Genomic DNA, 20,949 nt, shown 5'->3' with positions numbered 1-20,949 from the left:
AAATACTCTTTGTTATGGACTGAACGTTTGTGCCCCCCAAAATTCTTATTGAAACCCTTTCCACCAATGTGATGGTATTTGGAGCTGGGGCCTTTGGGAGGTGATTAGGTTTAGATGACGTCATGAGGGTGGGGGCCCCATGATAGGATTAGTGTCCTTAGAGGAAGAGACCAGAACACATGCTCTTCCCTTCAGCCCCCACCCCAGCACCCTGACCTTGGACCTCCCTGCCTCCAGAAGTCTGAGAGAGAAATGGCTGTTGTTTCCATCACCCAGTCTATGGTATTTTCTTACAGCAGCCCAAGCAGACTAATACACTATTTGGTGATAACACTTTTAAACTTCCAGTTTTTATACATTTTTACACTTTTTTTAAACTTTACTAGCTGATTAAGATCAAATTTTCATCCAAATTTCTGGGAGTTTACGTCAGTATTATTTTAATTTTCTTGTTTATAATATATTTTTATTTTTCTATACTGAAAAATATATAAATGATTTTTATTTTTTATTTTTTTCTAAAGATTGGCACCTGAGCTAATACCTGTTGCCAATCTTTTTCTTTTTTTTTACTTTTTTCTTCTCCTCAAAGCCCACCAGTACACAGTTGTATATTCTAGTTGTGGGTCCTTCTGGTTGTGCTATGTGGGACGCTGCCTCAGCATGGCCTGATGAGCGGTGCCATGTCCACACCCAGGGTCTGAACCCAGCGAAACCCTGGGCCACTGAAGCCAAGCGTGTAAACTTAGCCACTTGGCCACAGTGCCAGCCCCTGATTTTTAAAAAGTTATAATTTTATAATTACAAAAATACTTTTATAAATAATATAGAAATAATGTACTATTTAATACTAAGAAAAAAGTTAATATTGATAAATTGCCCTTATGTCATAAGGATCTTCAATTATTTCCACAAGTTTTCAATTGAGAGGAGTATCAGTTCACACCTTACAGTAAAACAATGCAGTTCTTAGTGCTTCTATAACTAAGGATACAATATTCAAAATCCCAGAGCTCAGGAATTTATAAATGAATGAAAGATATTAATTCCAAAACACCACATTATAAATACCCGATATTAATAATTAATGACAATAATATATTAATAATAAATTTCCAAATCTCTTCTTACCACAACACACACTGATCCAAGTTTACAAATCTATTATAGAAAATAATGTATTTGATAAAATAAATGGCATGTGCAACGGTTTATTTCCTGGAATAAGCAACAATACTGTATATTAAATCAGTGTTCTCTCAGCATTCTGGAGCCAAAAAAAATCCTGCAAAATATATTTTTCTCAGGGCTGGTCCACTGGCTTAGTGGTTAAGTTTGAGTGTTTTGCTTTGGCAGCCTGGGGTTTGTGGGTTAGGATCCTGGGTGTGGACTTGCACACTGCTCATCAAGCCATGTTGTGGCAGGGTACCACATACAAGAAAGAGGAAGACTGGCAACAGATGTTAGCTCAGGGCCAATCTTTCTCACCAAAAAAAATATATATACATATATTCCATGAAGTCATATCTCTAGTGTAATGAATACTTAAGAAATTCAGACTCAGTACTAGTTTCAATAGATGAAATAAAAAATAAAGTATTCTCCTTTGTGGTCATTGTAACTAACAGCAAGTACACCTACCTCCTCTTCTTCTGCTACTTGTGATTCCCGGAGAGCAGTGGGGAAGACTCGAGGAGTGAAGTTGATTTTAATACTGCCCACAGAACGAGGAGCAGGAATACTGTCTTCCTTTAACTTGTCAAAAAATATATTCTCTGAACTTCTCCCTTCAAAAACAATATTAGTGAGTAAGTTATTTACCTTTCACTTTCTGGTTAACAATCAAACTGATTTTTATTATTATTATTTTTTAAATTTTTCCTTCTTCTCTCCAAAGCCTCCCCGTACATAGTCGTATATTCCAGTTGTGGGTCCTTCTAGTTGTGGCACGTGGGACACCACCTCAGCATGGCTTGATGAGCGGTGCTATGTCCGTGCCCAGGATCCAAATCGGTGAAACCCTGGGCCACGGAGGTGGAGTGTGCAAACTTAACCACTTGCCCATGGGGCTGGCCCCTCAAACTGATTTTTAAAGTAATTACACATCAAAGTTACTTCTAAAATCCTATGCAAATAAACCAAAGATACTTTCTGCAAGAAGGCATGTAAAATCCATCACTGAAAGTATGGCAGCTAGTCGTTTGTTCTTTAATCAATGACCCCAGCTACTTTTCTGGGATCTCCTTTGTTGAACCACACAGTGTCTAGTTTACATTTGCTCTAGGGGAGGGCACTCCAGGCAACTCTACATCAAGTCTAGAGGAGGGTATGGAGGCCAAGCCATCACTGCCAACACCACCTCTACTTCCTTAAGCTCCTATCAATATATTCCATAAGCTTCCTTGTGATGGTATAAAAGTTCCTCAGCCACCAGAGAGAGCTAACGAGAACAGGCAAAGAGTAGTAATGAAAAGCTATACATTTTTATAAAGGTAGTTGGATGTCATAATTGTTAAGCCAATGTAAGAGGAGAAACTAATCTATGTGTTAGGATATAAACTATATGAATAAAAGGAAAGAAAGGTACTAAATAGTGCAAAAGTACCAAAAATATGATACACAGATTTAAAAGGTAAATATTAAAATTGGTATTAAAAAAGATTTTGCACAAATATGACAGAGTTAACATCCTTGATATAAAATGTACACATACAAATAAGATAAGAAACAAAATTTTCAACTTAAAAAATTTGAAAATGGCCTGAATTGACATTTCAAAGGGAGGGAGGAGGGGAGTAGGAAGGAAAGAATAAGGTCTTGAACAAACAAGAAAGCAACACCAACAAAAAATTTGAGCAAAAATTTTCTACAGATGCTTGTAGTTGAGACTGCTATCTCCCAATATCCTATTCACTCTCTGCTCTTCCTTTTAATAATAGAATTTGAGTTAGAAGATAGGCACATGACTATACTAGGCTAGAATCTACATAACCTAGCCTCCCTTAAGATTAGGTGTGGTTAATGTGCCAAATCTGAGACAACAGAACGTGAACAGAAGCAAAGTATACAACTTATAGATAGGTCATCATCTTACAGGTAAATCTCTTTGATGCGGACTTCCTCTTTTCCCCTCCCCACTGACTAAAAAACAATGCCAACTGCAGCACCCACCTTGGAACCAGAGATAGAAGCCAAATGATGTGATGACAGAGGTGGCCCCACCAGCCTGGATAGCCTTGTGGAACAAAGTCATCTATTAGGCCTAGATAGATCACTGCTACATAACAAGTGTTAATTACAGAGAACTAAATCTCCACCTTATTTGATCTGTAATTTTGGATCTCTTTATTATAACAGCTTGAACCTACCAAATATAATGTTCCAAGAATTTTATATCCATGTAAACTGCTGTTCACTTGTGAAGGCAAAAGACATTCCTAGATATGCAAGAACTAAGTTAATACACCACCTAGCCATCTTTTCTGAATAAACTGCACAAAGAAATGTTCCAGAACATAGAAAAACAAAATTAAGAATGCAGGAGTGGGAAACTCGAGGGTAAAAATGAAAAAAGACAGCTTTTCTAAAACAGTGGATAACACACTAAAAACTGTTGTGAGTAAGATTTTTAAATGTTAGTACAACAGAAGGTAAATAGAATAAAAAGTAAAAATGAAGCATATAACTTCAAATGATTATACTAATGATTATTAGTATACACAACAGGGAGGGAATATGCACTACTCTTCCATAATGAAAAATAAAAAAATCATTTTGCAAAAGAAAAGTAAATAAACATTTATAAATGCTTATGAAAAATATTAAAGTGACCACTAGTTACATTAAAAATAGGATATCTAACTTTCAAACTCTTGCAGTAAAATAAGACAAATAGCAAAACACAAAAAGAAATTAGCTTTCTGCTTCTAGCAGCACAGGTTAGAGTTTTTACAAACTATAACAAATCATTTTACAAACAGATAAAATGCTAAGAACACATACAACGCTGGATGAAAAATAGTAAATAAACAAAAGATTCAAGTATATAATTCAGTTCTAAAGTAAGCAAAGAAAAAGGCCAAAGGCTGGAAATTTAAGGCTGATATAGGCACCAAGGTGGGGAGCTGGAAATCCCACTAGAACTTTGCAAGAGCTGCACCCTCAGTGAAAAGAACCTCTGTCCACTAGTCCAGGAAAGTGAAGCCTGTCTCTTTCTGGGGCTCTTGATAGGAGGAGAAAAATGTCTCTTGTGAGAAATCAATAGTTCAGATATCCCTTGGGAGCAATTCTTACTTCTGCAAACCAGAACATATGAGATTTCCTCATATGTACACACAAAAACATCCCTGCTGAAGGTAAGCACAGAAACAAAAAGTACAAGTCACATAAAGAAACAATACAGTGTAAAGAACAGTCAGCAGACACAAGAAACAGGAGGGCTGGCCCCCTGAGAATCTGAAATAAAACGATCTGAAATAAACTATAATAATTTTAAACATGCTTCCTAAGACAGACTAAAATCCATCATGAAAAACTAAGAAGCTAATGACAAAAGAACAAACAGGTGTGAAAAAAACAAATAGAACTTCCAAAATGAAAAATAGTGTCACTGAAATTTAAAACCTTTAGGACAAGTTTAACAACACATTAAGCATAGTTGAAAAAAATTTGCAAACAGAAGATAGATCTGAGGATATTACACAGAATGCAGCCAAGAAAGATAAAGAGAATAGAGGAAGGTAATATTTGAAGACAATAGCTGAGAACTTCCCAAAATTGATGGAAGATATAAGTTCTTTGAAGGAAAGTATACTCCAAGTTCTGGTATTATGAGACAAATAAATATAAAACTGCACTTAAACTAATAAAATCAAAGTGCACCAAAGTGAACAATGTTAAAGCAACCAGAGACAAAGGATGGATTACCTCATAAAGGATCCATAGTTGAATCAAGAGGAGAATTCTCAGCAGCAACATTAGAGAATAGAAGGCAACAGAAATCTATCTTCAAATTACGGATGGAAAATAACTGTCAACCTTGAATTATACAGCCAGCTAAATCATCCTTCAATAACAAGTGTGAAATAAAAATAAGTGAATGTAACACTCACAGACGTTCATTAAAGAACTACTAAAGGATTTACTTAAAGGGAAGGTAATTGGACCCAGAAAGAGAGACAAGAGGCAAGAAGCAAGAAGAAGCAAAGATAAATTAAAAAATCAGTAAACATGGGCCAATCAAAATATCAGTAACTATGTACTGGGTAAAAAACCCACACTAACAATAATGACTAAATTTAGGAGTTTAAAAGTAAGAAGTCAATTGACCCCTCCCCAAAAATGTAGAATAAAATGTTTAGAGAATACCACAAAAAATGAGTATGACTGGAGTTCACGTATTAAATTTCCTTGTAATATTTACAAGTATGGTAGAGATTAACTTTATTTTATTTTTTTATACATATTTTTTCTTTTGAGGAAGATTAGCCTTCAGCTAACATCTGCCGCCAATCCTCCTCTTTTTTCGGAGGAAGACTAGCCCTGAGCTAACATCTGTGCCCATCTTCCTCTTCTTTATCTGGGATGCCTACTACAGCATGGCTTGCCAAGTAGTGTGTAAGTCCGGGATCCAAACCAGCAAACCCCGGGCCACTGAAGCAGAACCTGTGAACTTAATCACTGCATCACAGGGCTGGCCCCTAGAGATTAACTTTAGGCTTTGTTTAGTATGCATGTTAAAAACATAATAATTGGAATTATATCTAAATATCAAAGTAGTTACAAAAAATTAATATTGATCATTCAAAAAACAAAAATAGAATGCACACCTTTCAAATTAATAGAAAGGAAAGGAGGTAATTAAGAAAACTTCTTTAATCCAAGGCAAAAAAGATAGAAAGAAGAACCAAAAAGAAAGTCTGGTAAATATAAATCACAAAGTTATACAGTAGAAAGAAATCCCAAGACATCAGGATATATTTTATGTATAATAATTAATCTAAATGGCCTATAGTTTTTTGTTATTGTTGTTTTTTAAATTATTTTATTAGGATCATATTGGCTTACAACACTGTGTAAATTTCAGGTGCACATCACTGTATTTCAGTTTCTGTATAGACTGCACTGTGCTCACCACCAACAGTCCGGTTATAATCTGTCACCACACATATGTGCCCCTTTTGCCTTCTCCTCAACCCTTTTCTCCTCTGGTAACCACTAATCTATTCTCTTTATCTATGTGTTTGTTTATCTTCCACATATGAGTGAAATCATATGGTATTTGTCTTTCTCTGTCTGACTTATTTTGCTCAGCATAATACCCCCAAGGTCCATTGTCTTGTCACAAATGGCACAAGTTTGTCTTTTTTATGTCTGAGTAGTTCCTAAACAGCCCATAGTTTATTAAAAGAAAGCCTCAGGATAAACACAAATACGCACCAGCAAACTAGAAAAGACTTTTAAACACATCTGTAACATAATGACCCAGGAAATTTTAAATATGAGAATGATGGTCACTCCCATGTTATACATTTGGAAATGTAAAAAAAAAATTCTTCCTAAGAATTCAAAGGCCAAAGAAAAAAAATTATGATGGGTGACAAAAATGTGCAACTAAATGACAACGAAAACACAAGATTTCAAGGCTTGGTGAATGCATTAACACAGTACTTAAGAGAAAAAATTATAGTTTCATATGCATGTATTAAAAGATTCAAAAATTAATGAAAACCAGTTGGAAAAATAACAGGAAACTAACTCAAAGAAATCAGAAGAGGCAAAATAAAAATAAATACAGGAATTAATGGAATAGAAAACAAAGAAACAATAAAAAGGATCAATAAAACCAAAAACTCCTTTTTTGAACAGACTAATAAAATTTGCAAAATGCTGCAGTAGTTGGTCAAAGAAAAATAAAACAGAGGGATGGAGAGCCAAGATGGCGCCATGAGTAGTCCTCTTTGTCTCTCGCCCTTCGAGTCTACAATTATTTGGACACTTATCGCTTGACAAAGGATATCCAGACAGCATCTCAGGACGTCTGAGACACCCACGCGACTATACATTGGAAGGCGGATGGACTTTCCTCCGGGAGGATGTGGAAATAGGTGAAAACTCTCCGACCCCGACGGGCAGCCTAGTACCCGCAAGTGGCTTTCTTCCAACGGACGCCCCCAGAGGATCCACACACATCTAGGGCAGGAGCGAGAACACAACAGAGGAGCAACGGTGGAAACAGGTGACCAGAACCCTACCTAAACCCCCCGCAATTACTCCTAAACGCAGAGGGAAACTTTGGAGTTGCACACCTGAGCCCGCGGGGAGAGTCTCTCCCCGCCATTGGCGGGGAGACCCAGCCTGGTGCTCGGGGCGCCTGGAGGGTCCCAGAGAGAGACACGGAGGGCACGGAGGTCTCCCAGCTGCCGTTGCCCGCCCCGTGGGACTAGGGATTGCCGGAGATCTCGGAGAGGACCGGGGCTGGGGGAACTTTCAAAGGCCGGTTTGGCGACCCGGAGGGGAAGCGCCGGAGCTCCGCCCGGGCAGCAGACAAAACTCTCTGTCTGCCGTTAGCAGAGGGGCCACACTGAGCATTCACGGCTCCGGGAGAGGCCCGGAGAGAATCCCAGAGGGCGGGGCGACCCCCAGCTGTCGTTGCCCGCCCCGTGGGGCTAGGGATTGCCGGAGATCTCGGAGAGGATCGGAGAGGACCGGGGTGGGGGAACTTTCAAAGGCCGGTTCGGCGACCCGGAGGGGAAGCGCCAGAGCTCCGCCAGGCAGCAGACAAAACTCTCTGTCTGCCATTAGCAGAGGGGCCACGCCCAGCATTCAGGGCTCCCGGCAGAGGCCCGGAGAGAAGCCCAGAGGGCGGGGCGACCCCCAGCTGCCGTTGCCCGCCCCGTGGGACTAGGGATTGCCGGAGATCTCGGAGAGGACCGGGGCTGGGGGAACTTTCAAAGGCCGGTTCGGCGACCCGGAGGGGAAGCGCTGGAGCTCCGCCTGGGCAGCAGACAAAACTCTCTGTCTGCCGTTAGCAGAGGGGCCACGCTGAGCATTCACGGCTCTGGGAGAGGCCCGGAGAGAATCCCAGAGGGCGGGGCGACCCCCAGCTGCCGTTGCCCACCCCGTGAGGCTAGGGATTGCCGGAGATCTCGGAGAGGACTGGGGCTGGAGAGAGTTCCAGAGACCCAGCTTAGTAGCCTAGGGGGAAACCCTACAGGCTCACAGCAGCCTTAGGGAAAGCCTCTGCACAGCACCAGTAGAAGGCACCCAGCCACCAGCCACAAGGCTGGAAGACCCCAGGGCAAAAGCAGCATAGCTAGGTGTACTAACCACAGACTGTAGAAGATGCCAATAGCTCTCCTGCGACCCACAGAGGACAAGTGAGATTTGGTGGGTGCCGACAGCAACGGAGCGACAAATATAAGGGATCCCACCCCTGGCCGCTGGAAAAGCCCATAACACCGTTGCAGACCCCAAGGAGAGAGCGCATCTAGGTGGGCAACAACAGTAGGCACCTGCAGGCTGAAGCCCCCCTGTGACGGCCCCCACGGCAGAGGAGGGAATCCAAAGGGCCACTGTGGCTACGAAGAGGGGCCCAGGCCCAGTTAGCAACTGCGGACAGGGTTCCTGGTTGGTGAAGTATAAACAGCTGCTCCCCCCACCACAGCAGCTGAAACAAGTGAAAGGAGCAACTAAACTCTATCTCCATGCGGAGGCACAAATCAACATCATCAAGCAATATGAAAAAATACATTAAATCTCCAGAACAGAAAGAAAGTAACAAATACACAGAAAACAATCCCAAAGAAAATGAGATATATAACCTAAATGATGATGACTTCAAAACAGCCATCATTAGGATTCTCAATGAGTTAAGAGAGAATTCTGACCGACAACTCAACGAGTTCAGGAGCTATGTCACAAAAGAGTTTGATACAATAAAGAAGAACCAAACAGAAATATTGGAAATGAAGAACACAATAGAGGAGATTAAGAAAAATCTAGATGCTCTGAACAGTAGGGCCGATAATATGGAGGAAAGAATTAGCAATTTGGAAGATGGCAATATAGAATTGCTGCAGGCAGAGGAGGAGAGAGAAGCAAGACTTAAAAGAAATGAAGAAACTCTCCGAGAATTATCAGACACAATTAGGAGATGCAACGTAAGGATTATAGGTATACCAGAGGGAGAAGAGAAGGAGAAAGGGGCAGAAAACCTATTCAAAGAAATAATGGCTGAGAACTTCCCAAATCTGGTGAGGGAGATGGATCTTCAGGTGACAGAAGCCAATAGATCTCCAAACTTTATCAATGCAAGAAGACCAACTCCACGGCATATAGTAGTGAAGCTAGCAAAAGTCAACGACAAGGAGAAAATATTAAGGACAGCCAGGCAAAAGAAACTAACCTACAAAGGAACCCCCATCAGGCTATCAGCAGATTTCTCAGCAGAAACTTTACAGGCTAGAAGAGAGTGGAATGATATATTCAAAAATCTGAAGGACAAAAATCTACAGCCGAGAATTCTCTATCCAGCGAAAATATCCTTCAAATACGATGGAGAAATAAAAACTTTCCCAGGTAAACAAAAATTAAGGGAGTTCATTGCCACAAAACCTCCTCTTCAGGAAATCCTCAGGAAAACCCTCATTCCTGAAAAATCCAAAAAAGGAAAGGGGCTACAAAACCAAGAGCAGAGGAGATAAGTAGAAGGACAACAACAGAGAGTAGCAGCTCTACATCAGAACAGATTAAACCATGGGACGAGAAACAAAGGAAACTGAAGAAAACCGGAAAACAAGACACAAAATGGTAGTGGTAGGCCCCCACGTCTCAATAATCACTCTAAATGTAAATGGATTGAACTCCCCAATCAAAAGACACAGAGTGGCAGGATGGATCAAAGAACAAGATCCAACAATATGCTGCCTCCAGGAAACACACCTCAGCCCCAAAGACAAACACAGACTCAGAGTGAAGGGATGGAGAACAATACTCCAAGCTAATAATGAACAAAAGAAAGCAGGTGTCGCTATACTAATATCAGACAAGGTAGATTTCAAAACAAAACAGATAAAGAAAGATAAAGAGGGACAGTATATAATGATAAAAGGGACTCTCCACCAAGAAGACATAACACTTATAAATATATACGCACCCAACACAGGAGCACCAAAATTTGTAAAGCAACTCTTAATAGAACTAAAAGAAGACATCAACAACAATACAATAATAGTAGGGGACCTCAACACACCATTAACACCAATGGACAGAACATCCAGACAGAAAATCAACAAGGAAATAATAGAATTAAATGAAAAATTAGACCAGATGGACTTAATAGATATATATAGAACACTTCATCCAAAAACAGCAGGTTACACATTCTTCTCAAGTGCACATGGAACATTCTCAAGGACTGACCATATTTTGGGAACCAAAGCAAACATCAATAAATACAAGAGAGTTGAAATAATATCAAGCATCTTTTCTGATCATAACGCTATTAAACTAGAAATCAACTACAAGAAAAAAGCAGAGAAAGGTGCAAAAATGTGGAGACTAAACAACACGCTTCTCAACAAACAATGGATCATTGAAGAAATTAAAGAAGAAATCAAATATTATCTGGAGACAAATGAAAATGAGAACACGACATACCAAATCATTTGGGATGCAGCAAAAGCAGTCCTAAGAGGGAAATTCATCGCAATACAGGCTCACCTCACTAAACAAGAAAAAGCTCACGTAAGCAACCTCAAACGACACCTAACAGAACTAGAAAAAGAAGAACAATCAAAGCCCAGAGTCAGTAGAAGGAGGGAAATAATAAAAATAAGAGCAGAAATAAACAATATTGAAACAAAAAAGACAATAGAAAGGATCAATGAAACAAAGAGTTGGTTCTTCGAAAGAATTAACAAAATTGACAACCCCCTAGCCAGACTCACCAAGAAAAGAAGAGAGAAATCGCAAATTAATAAAATCAGGAATGACAGAGGAGAAATCACAACAGATACCAATGAAATACAAGAGATAATAAGAGAATACTATGAAAAACTATATGCCAACAAATTGAACAACCTGGAAGAAATGGACAAATTCCTAGACTCCTACAATCTCCCCAAACTGAATCAGGAAGAAATGGAGAATCTGAATAGACCAATCACAAGTAAGGAAATAGAAACGGTAATCAAAAACCTCCCCAAAAACAAGAGTCCAGGACCAGACGGCTTCTCTGGAGAATTCTACCAAACATTCAAAGAAGACTTAATACCTATTCTCCTCAAACTGTTCCAGAAAATTGAGAAAGATGGAGAACTCCCTAACACATTCTATGAAGCCAACATCACTCTGATCCCCAAACCTGACAAGGACAACACAAAGAAGGAGAACTACAGGCCGATATCACTGATGAACATAGATGCAAAAATCCTCAACAAAATTTTGGCAAACCGATTACAGCAATACATCAAAAAGATTATACACCATGATCAAGTGGGATTTATACCAGGGACACAGGGATGGTTCAACATCCGCAAGTCAATCAACGTGATACACTACATCAACAAAATGAAAAACAAAAACCACATGATCATCTCAATAGATGCAGAGAAAGCATTCGACAAGATCCAACACCCATTTATGATAAAAACCCTCAGTAAAATGGGTATAGAAGGAAAGTACCTCAACATAATAAAGGCCATATATGATAGACCCACAGCCAACATCATACTCAATGGACAAAAGCTGAAAGCCATCCCTCTGAGGACAGGAACAAGACAAGGGTGCCCACTTTCACCTCTCCTATTCAACATAGTACTGGAGGTGCTGGCCAGAGCAATTCGGCAGGAAAAAGAAATAAAAGGAATCCAAATAGGTAACGAAGAAGTAAAACTCTCGTTGTTTGCAGACGACATGATCTTATACATAGAAAACCCCAAAGAATCCACAGAAAAACTATTAGAAATAATCAACAACTACAGCAAAGTAGCAGGGTATAAAATTAACGTGCATAAATCAGTAGCATTTCTATACACTAACAATAAACTAACAGAAAAAGAACTCAAGAACTCTATCCCATTCACAATCGCAATGAAAAGAATAAAATACCTTGGGATAAACCTAACCAAGGAAGTGAAGGATCTATACAATGAAAACTACAAGACTTTCTTGAAAGAAATAGGCGATGACATAAAGAGATGGAAAAACATTCCTTGTATATGGATTGGAAGAATAAACATAGTTAAAATGTCCATACTACCTAAAGCAATATACAGATTCAATGCTATCCCAATCAGAATCCCAAGAACATTCTTCACAGAAATTGAACAAACAATCCTAAAATTCATATGGGGCAACAAAAGACCGCGAATTGCTAAAGCAATCCTGAGCAAGAAAAACAAAGCCGGCGGAATCACAATCCCCGATTTCAAAACATACTACAAAGCTACAGTGATCAAAACAGCATGGTACTGGTACAAAAACAGGTCCACAGATCAATGGAACAGAATTGAAAGCCCAGAGATAAAACCACACATCTATGGACAGCTAATCTTCGACAAAGGAGCAGAGGGCCTACAATGGAGAAAAGAAAGTCTCTTCAACAAATGGTGCTGGGAAAACTGGACAGCCACATGCAAAAGATTGAAAATTGACCATTCTTTTTCACCACACACCAAAATAAACTCAAAATGGATCAAAGACCTAAAGATTAGGCCTGAGACAATAAGTCTTTTGGAAGAGAATATAGGCAGTACACTCTTTGACATCAGTTTCAAAAGAATCTTTTCGGACACTGCAACTCCTCAGCTGAGGGAAACAATAGAACGAATAAACAAATGGGACTTCATCAGACTAAAGAGCTTCTTCAAGGCAAGGGAAAACAGAATTGAAACAAAAAAACAGCTCACTAATTGGGAAAAAATATTTACAAGCCACTTATCCGACAAAGGGTTAATCTCCATAATATACAAAGAACTCACACTGCTTAACAACAAAAAAACAAACAACCCGATCAAAAAATGGGCAGAGGACATGAACAGACATTTCTCAAAAGAAGATATGAATATGGCCAATAGACACATGAAAAGATGTTCATCATCGCTAATCATCAGGGAAATGCAAATCAAAACTACACTAAGATATCACCTTACCCCCGTTAGATTGGCAAAAACATCCAAAACCAAGAACGACAAATGTTGGAGAGGTTGTGGAGAAAGAGGAACCCTCATACACTGTTGGTGGGAATGCAAACTGGTACAGCCACTATGGAAAACAGTATGGAGATTTCTCAAAAAGTTAAAAATAGAAATACCCTATGACCCAGCCATCCCATTACTGGGTATCTATCCTAAGAACCTGATAACAGATATCTCAAGAGTCCGTTGCACCCCTATGTTCATCGCAGCATTATTTACAATAGCCAAGACGTGGAAACAGCCTACATGCCCAGAAACTGATGACTGGATAAAGAAGATGTGGTATATATACACAATGGAATACTACTCAGCCATAAAAAAAGACGAAATTGGCCCATTCACAACAACGTGGATGGACCTCGAGGGCATTATGTTAAGCGAAATAAGTCAGTCAGAGAAAGACGATCTCTATATGACTCCACTCATAGGTGGAAATTAGTATATTGAGAAGGAGATCTGATCGGTGGTTACCAGGGAAAAGGGGGGGTGGGGGGAGGGTACGAAGGGGGAAGTGGTGTACCCACAACATGACTAACAAAAATGTACAACTGAAATCTCACAAGCTTGTAATCTATCATAACATTAATAAAAAAAAAGAAAAAAAAAAAAAAGAAAAAGAAAACAGTATTAGGAATAAAAAAGTATATAAATATAGACAGAGTAGAGATAAGGAAACAAGACAAATGTATGCCAATAAATTTGAAAAGACGATATGAACAATTTCCTAGAAAACAAATGACCAAAATTGACTTGAAAAAATAGAAAACCTGAATGAAGAGGTAACTATTATAGCAAGTAAACTGTACTTCCATAAATACTTCATACCTAGATAGTATTAGTGGCAGTTTTATTAAACCATCAAGCAACAGAAATTTCACATACAACTAAATTGTTTTGAAGAATAGAAAAAGAAAAGAGCTCCATAACTTAGGGGGTTGGTATAATTTGGTATTAAATCCGGACAAGGACAGTATGAAGAGGATAAAATGTAAGTGAATCTCAATATGCAAATAAATGTAAAAATCATTTATAAAATATCAGCAAATTGAATTTAGCTGTATAAAAAAATCAACATGACCACTACTGGGTATTTATCCAAAGAAAAACACTAATTCAAAAAGACATATGCACCCCTATGTTCACTGCAGCATTATCTACAATAGCCAAGGTATGGAAGCAACCTAAGTGTCCATCAGTAGACGAGTAGATAAAGAAAATGTGATATATATCTACAATGGAATACTACACAGCCATAAAAAAGAATGAAATTCTCCCTATTTTTGAAAACATGAATGGATCTGGAGGGTATTATGCTAAGTGAAATAAGCCAGACAGAGAAAGAAGAATACTGTATGATTTCACTTATATGTAGAAACTAAAAAAAGACAAAACAAATGAACAAACAAAACAAAATAGAAACAGACTCACAGAGAGAGAGAATAAATTGGTGGCCAGCAGAGGGGAGAGGGGTAGGGGGAAGAGTGAAATAGATGAAGGGGATAAGAGATACAAAATTCCAGTCATAAAATAAATAAGCCATGGGAATGTAATATACAGCACAGGGAATATAGTCAACAATATTGTAATAAATTTGTATGATAAAAGATGGTAACTAGTCTTACCAGAGTCATCATTTTGTAATGTAAATAAATGTCCAATCGCTAGGTTGCACACTTGAAACTAATACAATATTGTATGTCAACTATACTCCAATTAAAAAAAATAAAAATAAAAATCATCATGATCAAATAGCATTTATCACAGGAATGCAAGAATGGTTCTACATCAGAAAATCTATTAATGTAATTGACATACTTATTAAATAAATGAGGAAAAAGTTACAGCAAATACCCTTGATAGAATTCAAAACTAATTCATTATGAAGAATTGTTAAAATTAATCAGCAAACTCAACAGAAGTTCTCTATACACATAAACTAACTGCCTTTCTATAAATTTGCAATAAAAAAACAAAATGTAACAAAAACATATGCCATTCCCAGTGTACCTGAGCAGTAAACATTATTTAGACTTTACTTGTCTGAAAAGTCTTTATTCTTGCCTCACGCTTGATTAATAAACTGGGTATAGAATTCCACATTGAAAATCATTTTCACTCAGAATTTGGAAGGCACCGATCCATGTCTTCAGGACAGATGCTAACACTGGCAGTCCTTTGTGCATGATCTGTTTCTCCTCTCTGGAAGCTTTCGGGATCTTATATTTGTCTCTAGTGTGCTGAAATTTCTGGTATTGTACTGATAATGTGCTTTTGGCATGAATCTTAACATATACTGTGCTGGACCTAATGAACTCTTTTAATTTGGAAATTCATTGATTTAAGTTTTGAAAATTGTTAAAAAAATTTTTAAAAATTATTTCTTACATGTAGAGTCTAAAACAAAAAACCAATCTCATAGATACAGAGAACAGACTGATGGTTGCCAGAGCATGGGGAGGGGGGCAGTGGACAAAATGGGTGATGGTGGTCAAAAGGTACAAACTTCTAGCTATAAAATAAATAAGTCCTGGGATTGTAATGTACAGCATGGTGACTATAGTTAATAATACCATGTTACATACAGGCATACCTCATTTTGTTGCATTTCGCCTTATTGCGCTTTGTAGATATTTTGTTCTTTTACAAGACCCTCCACCAGAAAAAAAATTACAACTCGCTGAAGCCTCAGATGATGGTTAGCATTTTTTAGCAATAAAGTATTTTTAGTTAAGGTATGTGCATTGCTTTTTTAGACATAATGCTATTGCACACTTAACAGACTACAGTATAGTGTAAACATAACTTTTGCACACACCAGGAAACCAAAAAATTCATATGACTTGCTTTATTGCGGTTGTCTGGAACCAAACTTGCAATATCTCCAAGATATGCCTGTATGTGAAAGTTGTTAAAAAGAGTTAATCTTAAAAGTTCTCATCACCAGTAAAAAAAAAAAAAAAAAAAAAAAGGTAACTATGTGTGGTGATGGATGTTAACTAGACTTACCGTGGTGATCATTTTGTAACATATACATACCCCAAATTCTTACACTGTACACATGAAACTAATATAACGTTATGTGTCAATTATGTTTCAATAAAAAAAAAGAAAAAGAATTTTTTAAAAATTATTTCCTTTCCTGTTTCTTTCTCCCCTCTTCCTAATACTCCTGTTATTTGAATGTTGGACATCCTGGATGGATACTCCAGTTGTTTTATCTTTTTATTTTATATCTGCCATCTTGTTCTACTTTCTGAAAAAAAAAATTAACTATATCTGAACCATCTGATTAAATTCATAATTTTTATCATTTTTAATTTCCAAACTATTTTGTTCTCTTAATATTCTTTGTTACAGCCTCTTGTTCTTGTTTAAGGATTAAAATACATTCTTTTCTCTCTGAGAACATTAACTATAGTTCTTTTTAAGTTTTCTCCTATTCCCTGCATTACTTGATTGTTCCAAGTGACATTTTTCTGTTTGCTTCTTGGCCATCTGCTCATCTTAAAGATGAAGTATAAAAATTCTGACTGAAAGTTCCGTGCACATGAATCTGAAGTCTGTCGACTACCGGGCCATTACAGAAAGATTTATTCATCCCACACTAGTTAGCTTCCCTGTAGAGGAATTCTCCAATGTGCATGCCAGAGGCACTGGACTTGCACATGCGCATGTCCACGAGCTAAGGGGAGAGGACAGGGCTGGAGGAATCAATATTTAGATTTTCACATTGCAGACTTTCTCTCAATCTCTGTATTTTCAGAGCAGAATCTCACTCAGTCCTCAACTACATAGAAAGTAAACCTCCAATCTTCTGTTACGGTAGGGGAGGAAATCTGCCTGTCAAATTCTGCTTACATACTTTCAACCAATCCTAGTTTTTCTAGACCTACTTTTGCCCTGCCTTTAGGGGTACCTGGTTCTTCCAAGTTGAAAAGGGACAAATCCTCACACCCTGAAGCCTCACTCTCCCTCTACAATGTTTTTAGTAACTTAGCAAGTCAAAACTAGTTCAATAGAAGAATAGGCTGATACCAGTAACTGAGCCCAAGAGGCTTCCCCTTTTAAACAAAGCTCTTTCTAACAAGAGGAAGCCCTCATAGTCATATAATTAAATAGACATTCATTGACTCCCCTTTCCTGGTTCCCTGTAAATATATACCACAGAGCAAGGGTGGGGACCCCCAGACAGAGCCTTCTTTGGGGATGGATTCACTATGCCCAGCCCTAAGCATAACTCTGTGGAATAATGAGAACTCGAGGAAATGATGCGCATTTTGATGCTTCTCTGCCTAAAAGCACTCCCAATAAACTTAATTTTTATTCAATTTTATCGAGAAATAATTTATATACCATAAACTGTACTCATTGTAAAGTGTACTAATTCAATGAGTTCTGACAGATGTACCATCCATGAAATCAGAATCAAGACAGAAAATTTCTATCACCTCTAAGATTCCCTATGGCCCCTTGAAGTTCATCCCTCCCCTTTACACCTGGTTCCAGGCAACCACCGATGTGCTCTCAGTCATTATAAACTAGTTAGCATTTTCTAGAATTTCACGCATTATGGACTGTTTCGGTGTCTGGGTTTTTTCATTCAGCATAGTAATTTTGTGACTCATTCATGTTGTGTGTATCAGTAGTTCTCTCCTTTTTTATTGCAGTAATATTCCATTTTAGGAATGTATGAGAATTTGTTTGTCCACTCACCTGTTGATGGGCATTATATCCAGTTATTCACAACTGTGAATAAAGCTGCTATAAACATTTGAATACAAATTTTAAGGTGGACACATTCCTCTTGTGTAAATACCTAAGAGTAGAATGGCTGAGTTATATGATACGTGTATGCTTAACTTTTAAGGAAACCGCCAAACACTCTTCCACAGTGCTTGTATCACTTTACATTCCTACCATCAGTATACAAGAATTCCAGTTGCAGAACATTCTCAACAACCTTTGTGTTGATGGACTCCTTAATTTTTAATATTAGTCATTTTAGTGGATGCATACTGTGTACTCTATCTCACTGCAGTTTTAATTTGCATTTCCCTTCAGTCGAATGATGTTGAACATCATTTTATGTGCATATTGCCCATTCATATGTCTTCTTTTGTGAAAAGTCCAATCAAATCTTTTGTCTGTTTACTGGGTTCCTTGTCTTCTTATATACAGTTGGCCTTCTGTATCTGTGGGTTTAGCAGTTGCAGATTCAACCAACCACAGATCAAAAGGCCTACAATGGTTGGGACTGTACTGACCATGTACAGACTCTTTTTTTCTTGTCATTATCCCCTAAACAATACAGCATAACAACTACTTACATAGTATTTACATTGTATTAGGTATTATAAATAATCCAGAGATGATTTAAAATATACAGGAGGATGTGTGTAGGTTATGTGCAAATACTATACCATTTTATGTAAAGGACTTGTGCATCCACAGATTTTGGTATCCACAGGGGGTCCTGGAACCAATACCCTGCAGATACTGAGGGACTACTGTACGTATTACATACACAGTGAGGCAAGAATCAACTTCATTTGTTTCCATAAAGCTATCTAGTTGTTCCAGACTTGCCCTTCCCCATTGAATTGCATTGTTATCCTTGACAAAAATCATTGGACCATACATGTGTGAATCTGTTTCTGGTCTCTGTACTCAGTTCTTCTGAACTTTACACTCACCCTTTTGCCAATTCCACCCTCTCTTGATTACTGTAGCTTGATGGTAAGTCTTCAAATGAGGTGGTATAAGTCCTGCATCTTTGTCCTTATTTTTAAAAATTTCTTTGGCTATTCTAGGTCATTTGCATTCTCTTATAAATCTTAGAATCAACTTATCAATTTCTACAAAAAGCTTATTGGTATTTCTATTGAAAATGCACTAAATCTATAGATCAATTTAAGGAGAACTGACATCTTAACAACACTGAGTTTTGCAGTTCATGAACACGTTATATCTCTCCATTTGTTTAGGCCTTCTTTTTTGAGGAAGATTAGCCCTGAGCTAACACCTGCTGCCAATCCTCCTCTTTTTGCTGAGGAAGACTGGCCCCCAGCTAACATCCATGCCCATCCTCCTCTACTTTATATGTGGGACGCCTACTACACCATGGCTCGCCAAGTGGTGCCATGTCCGCACCCAGGATCCGAACCGGCGAACCCCGGGCCACTGAAGCAGAAGATGCACACAACCGCTGTGCCACCAGGCTGGCCCCCAGGCCTTTTTAAATCTCTCTCAGTAATTGTGCTACAGTTTTCAGTGATGAGATCTTGCACTTCTTTTGTTAAATTTATTCCTAAATATTTTTAGTACTATTATAAATGGATTCAAATTTAATTTTCCAATTGTTTGCTATTGGTAAATAAAATTATAAGTGACTTTTGCAATCTACACCCTGAGACTTTGCTAAATCCACTTATTAGCTCTAGTAGTTATTCTGCAGATTCCTTAGGAATTTATACAGACAATCACATCCTTTAAAAATAGAGAGTTTAACTTCTTCCTGTCTAATCTTTATGCCTTTTATTTCTTCTTCTTGTCTTAATGCAATGGTTAGGACTTCCAGTATAATGTTGAATAGAAGTAGTGAAAGTGGACATGAATGCCTTGCTCTTGGATCTAAGGGGCAAAGCATTCATTAATTCACCAGTAAATATGATGTTTGCCATAGGTGTTCTTTTGGTTTTTGTTTTATAGAAAACGTTTCTTTCTATTCCTAATTTGCTAATTTTTATCATAAATGGGTGCTGCATTGTGTCAAATGCCTTTCTGCAATATTGAAATGACCATATGCTTTTTCCTTTATTGTCTTAATATGGTTAATTACATTGAATGATTTTCAAATGTTAAACCAACCTTGCAATCCACTACATTTCCATCAGTTACAAATTCTCTAGACTGCGTCAACAGAAAACATGACTACAGTGGCTTAACAAAACATGGGTTTATTTTTCTCACTTAAGAAGCTTCAAGGAAGGTAGTTCAGCACGGATTTATCAGCTTTCCAATGTCATTAATGTCCCAAGCTCCTTCTTCTTCCCTGTTCTATCATTCCTAGTATATGGCTTACCTCTTCATGATCTCAAGACAGCTAATGCACTTCCTGGCACAGATCTTTACCTAACGTAGGGAAAGGAAAGGAGGAGCAAGCAGAAAAGAGTGGGGACACCTATCTTAGAGAAGTAACACGTTTCCATAAATCCTTAGCAGATTACTTCCTGCATTTCATCAGCCAGAACCCTGTCACTTGGCTACATCTAGCTATAAGAGAGTCTTAGTGAGTTTTTTCTTTTTTTTTAATAATTTAAAATTACTTTGTTTATAAAAATGACTCAATGTACTTTGATCCTTATTTTTTTCATTTCATAATAAAAAATTTCAAAGATATACAAAATTAAAAGGAATAGAGTAATTAACCATCATGCATTCATGACCTGACTTCAATCATCAACTCATGGCCAATATCATTTCATCTTTACCTTTATCCACTTTCACATACCATATTATTTTGAAGCAAATCTCAGACATCACATTTTTTCATCCATAAATATTTCAGTAGGCATCTCTACAAGATGAGGACTTTTTAAACTTAACTACAATACCATTATGACACCCAAAGAAAAAAGTGTAATTATTCCTTAATTTCTTCAAATATCCAACCAATACTCAAATTTCCAAGAGGCATTTTTTTTTTTAGCTGGACACATTTCTTCTGTCCCCCACCTCTGAATTCATGATT

The 20,949-nt window shown here is 37.9% G+C and overlaps 1 protein-coding gene across 2 annotated transcripts in view; it reads right to left on the bottom strand.

The window, feature by feature from the left end:
• The window catches only part of DNAAF4 (dynein axonemal assembly factor 4), a 66,519-nt gene that overhangs the window by 17,378 nt on the left and 28,192 nt on the right, over nt 1–20,949 (bottom strand). For both annotated transcript variants that reach the window (XM_014734035.3, XM_014734036.3), the window contains exon 5: nt 1,642–1,787. In XM_014734035.3, the coding sequence (XP_014589521.1) occupies nt 1,642–1,787 (146 nt within the window). The remainder of the gene's footprint in view (nt 1–1,641; nt 1,788–20,949) is intronic.

This window comes from Equus caballus, chromosome 1 (genome assembly GCF_041296265.1).
Source record: "Equus caballus isolate H_3958 breed thoroughbred chromosome 1, TB-T2T, whole genome shotgun sequence".
NCBI classification, from domain to species: Eukaryota; Metazoa; Chordata; class Mammalia; order Perissodactyla; family Equidae; genus Equus; species Equus caballus.
This window is presented reverse-complemented; position numbering and strand designations above follow the sequence as displayed.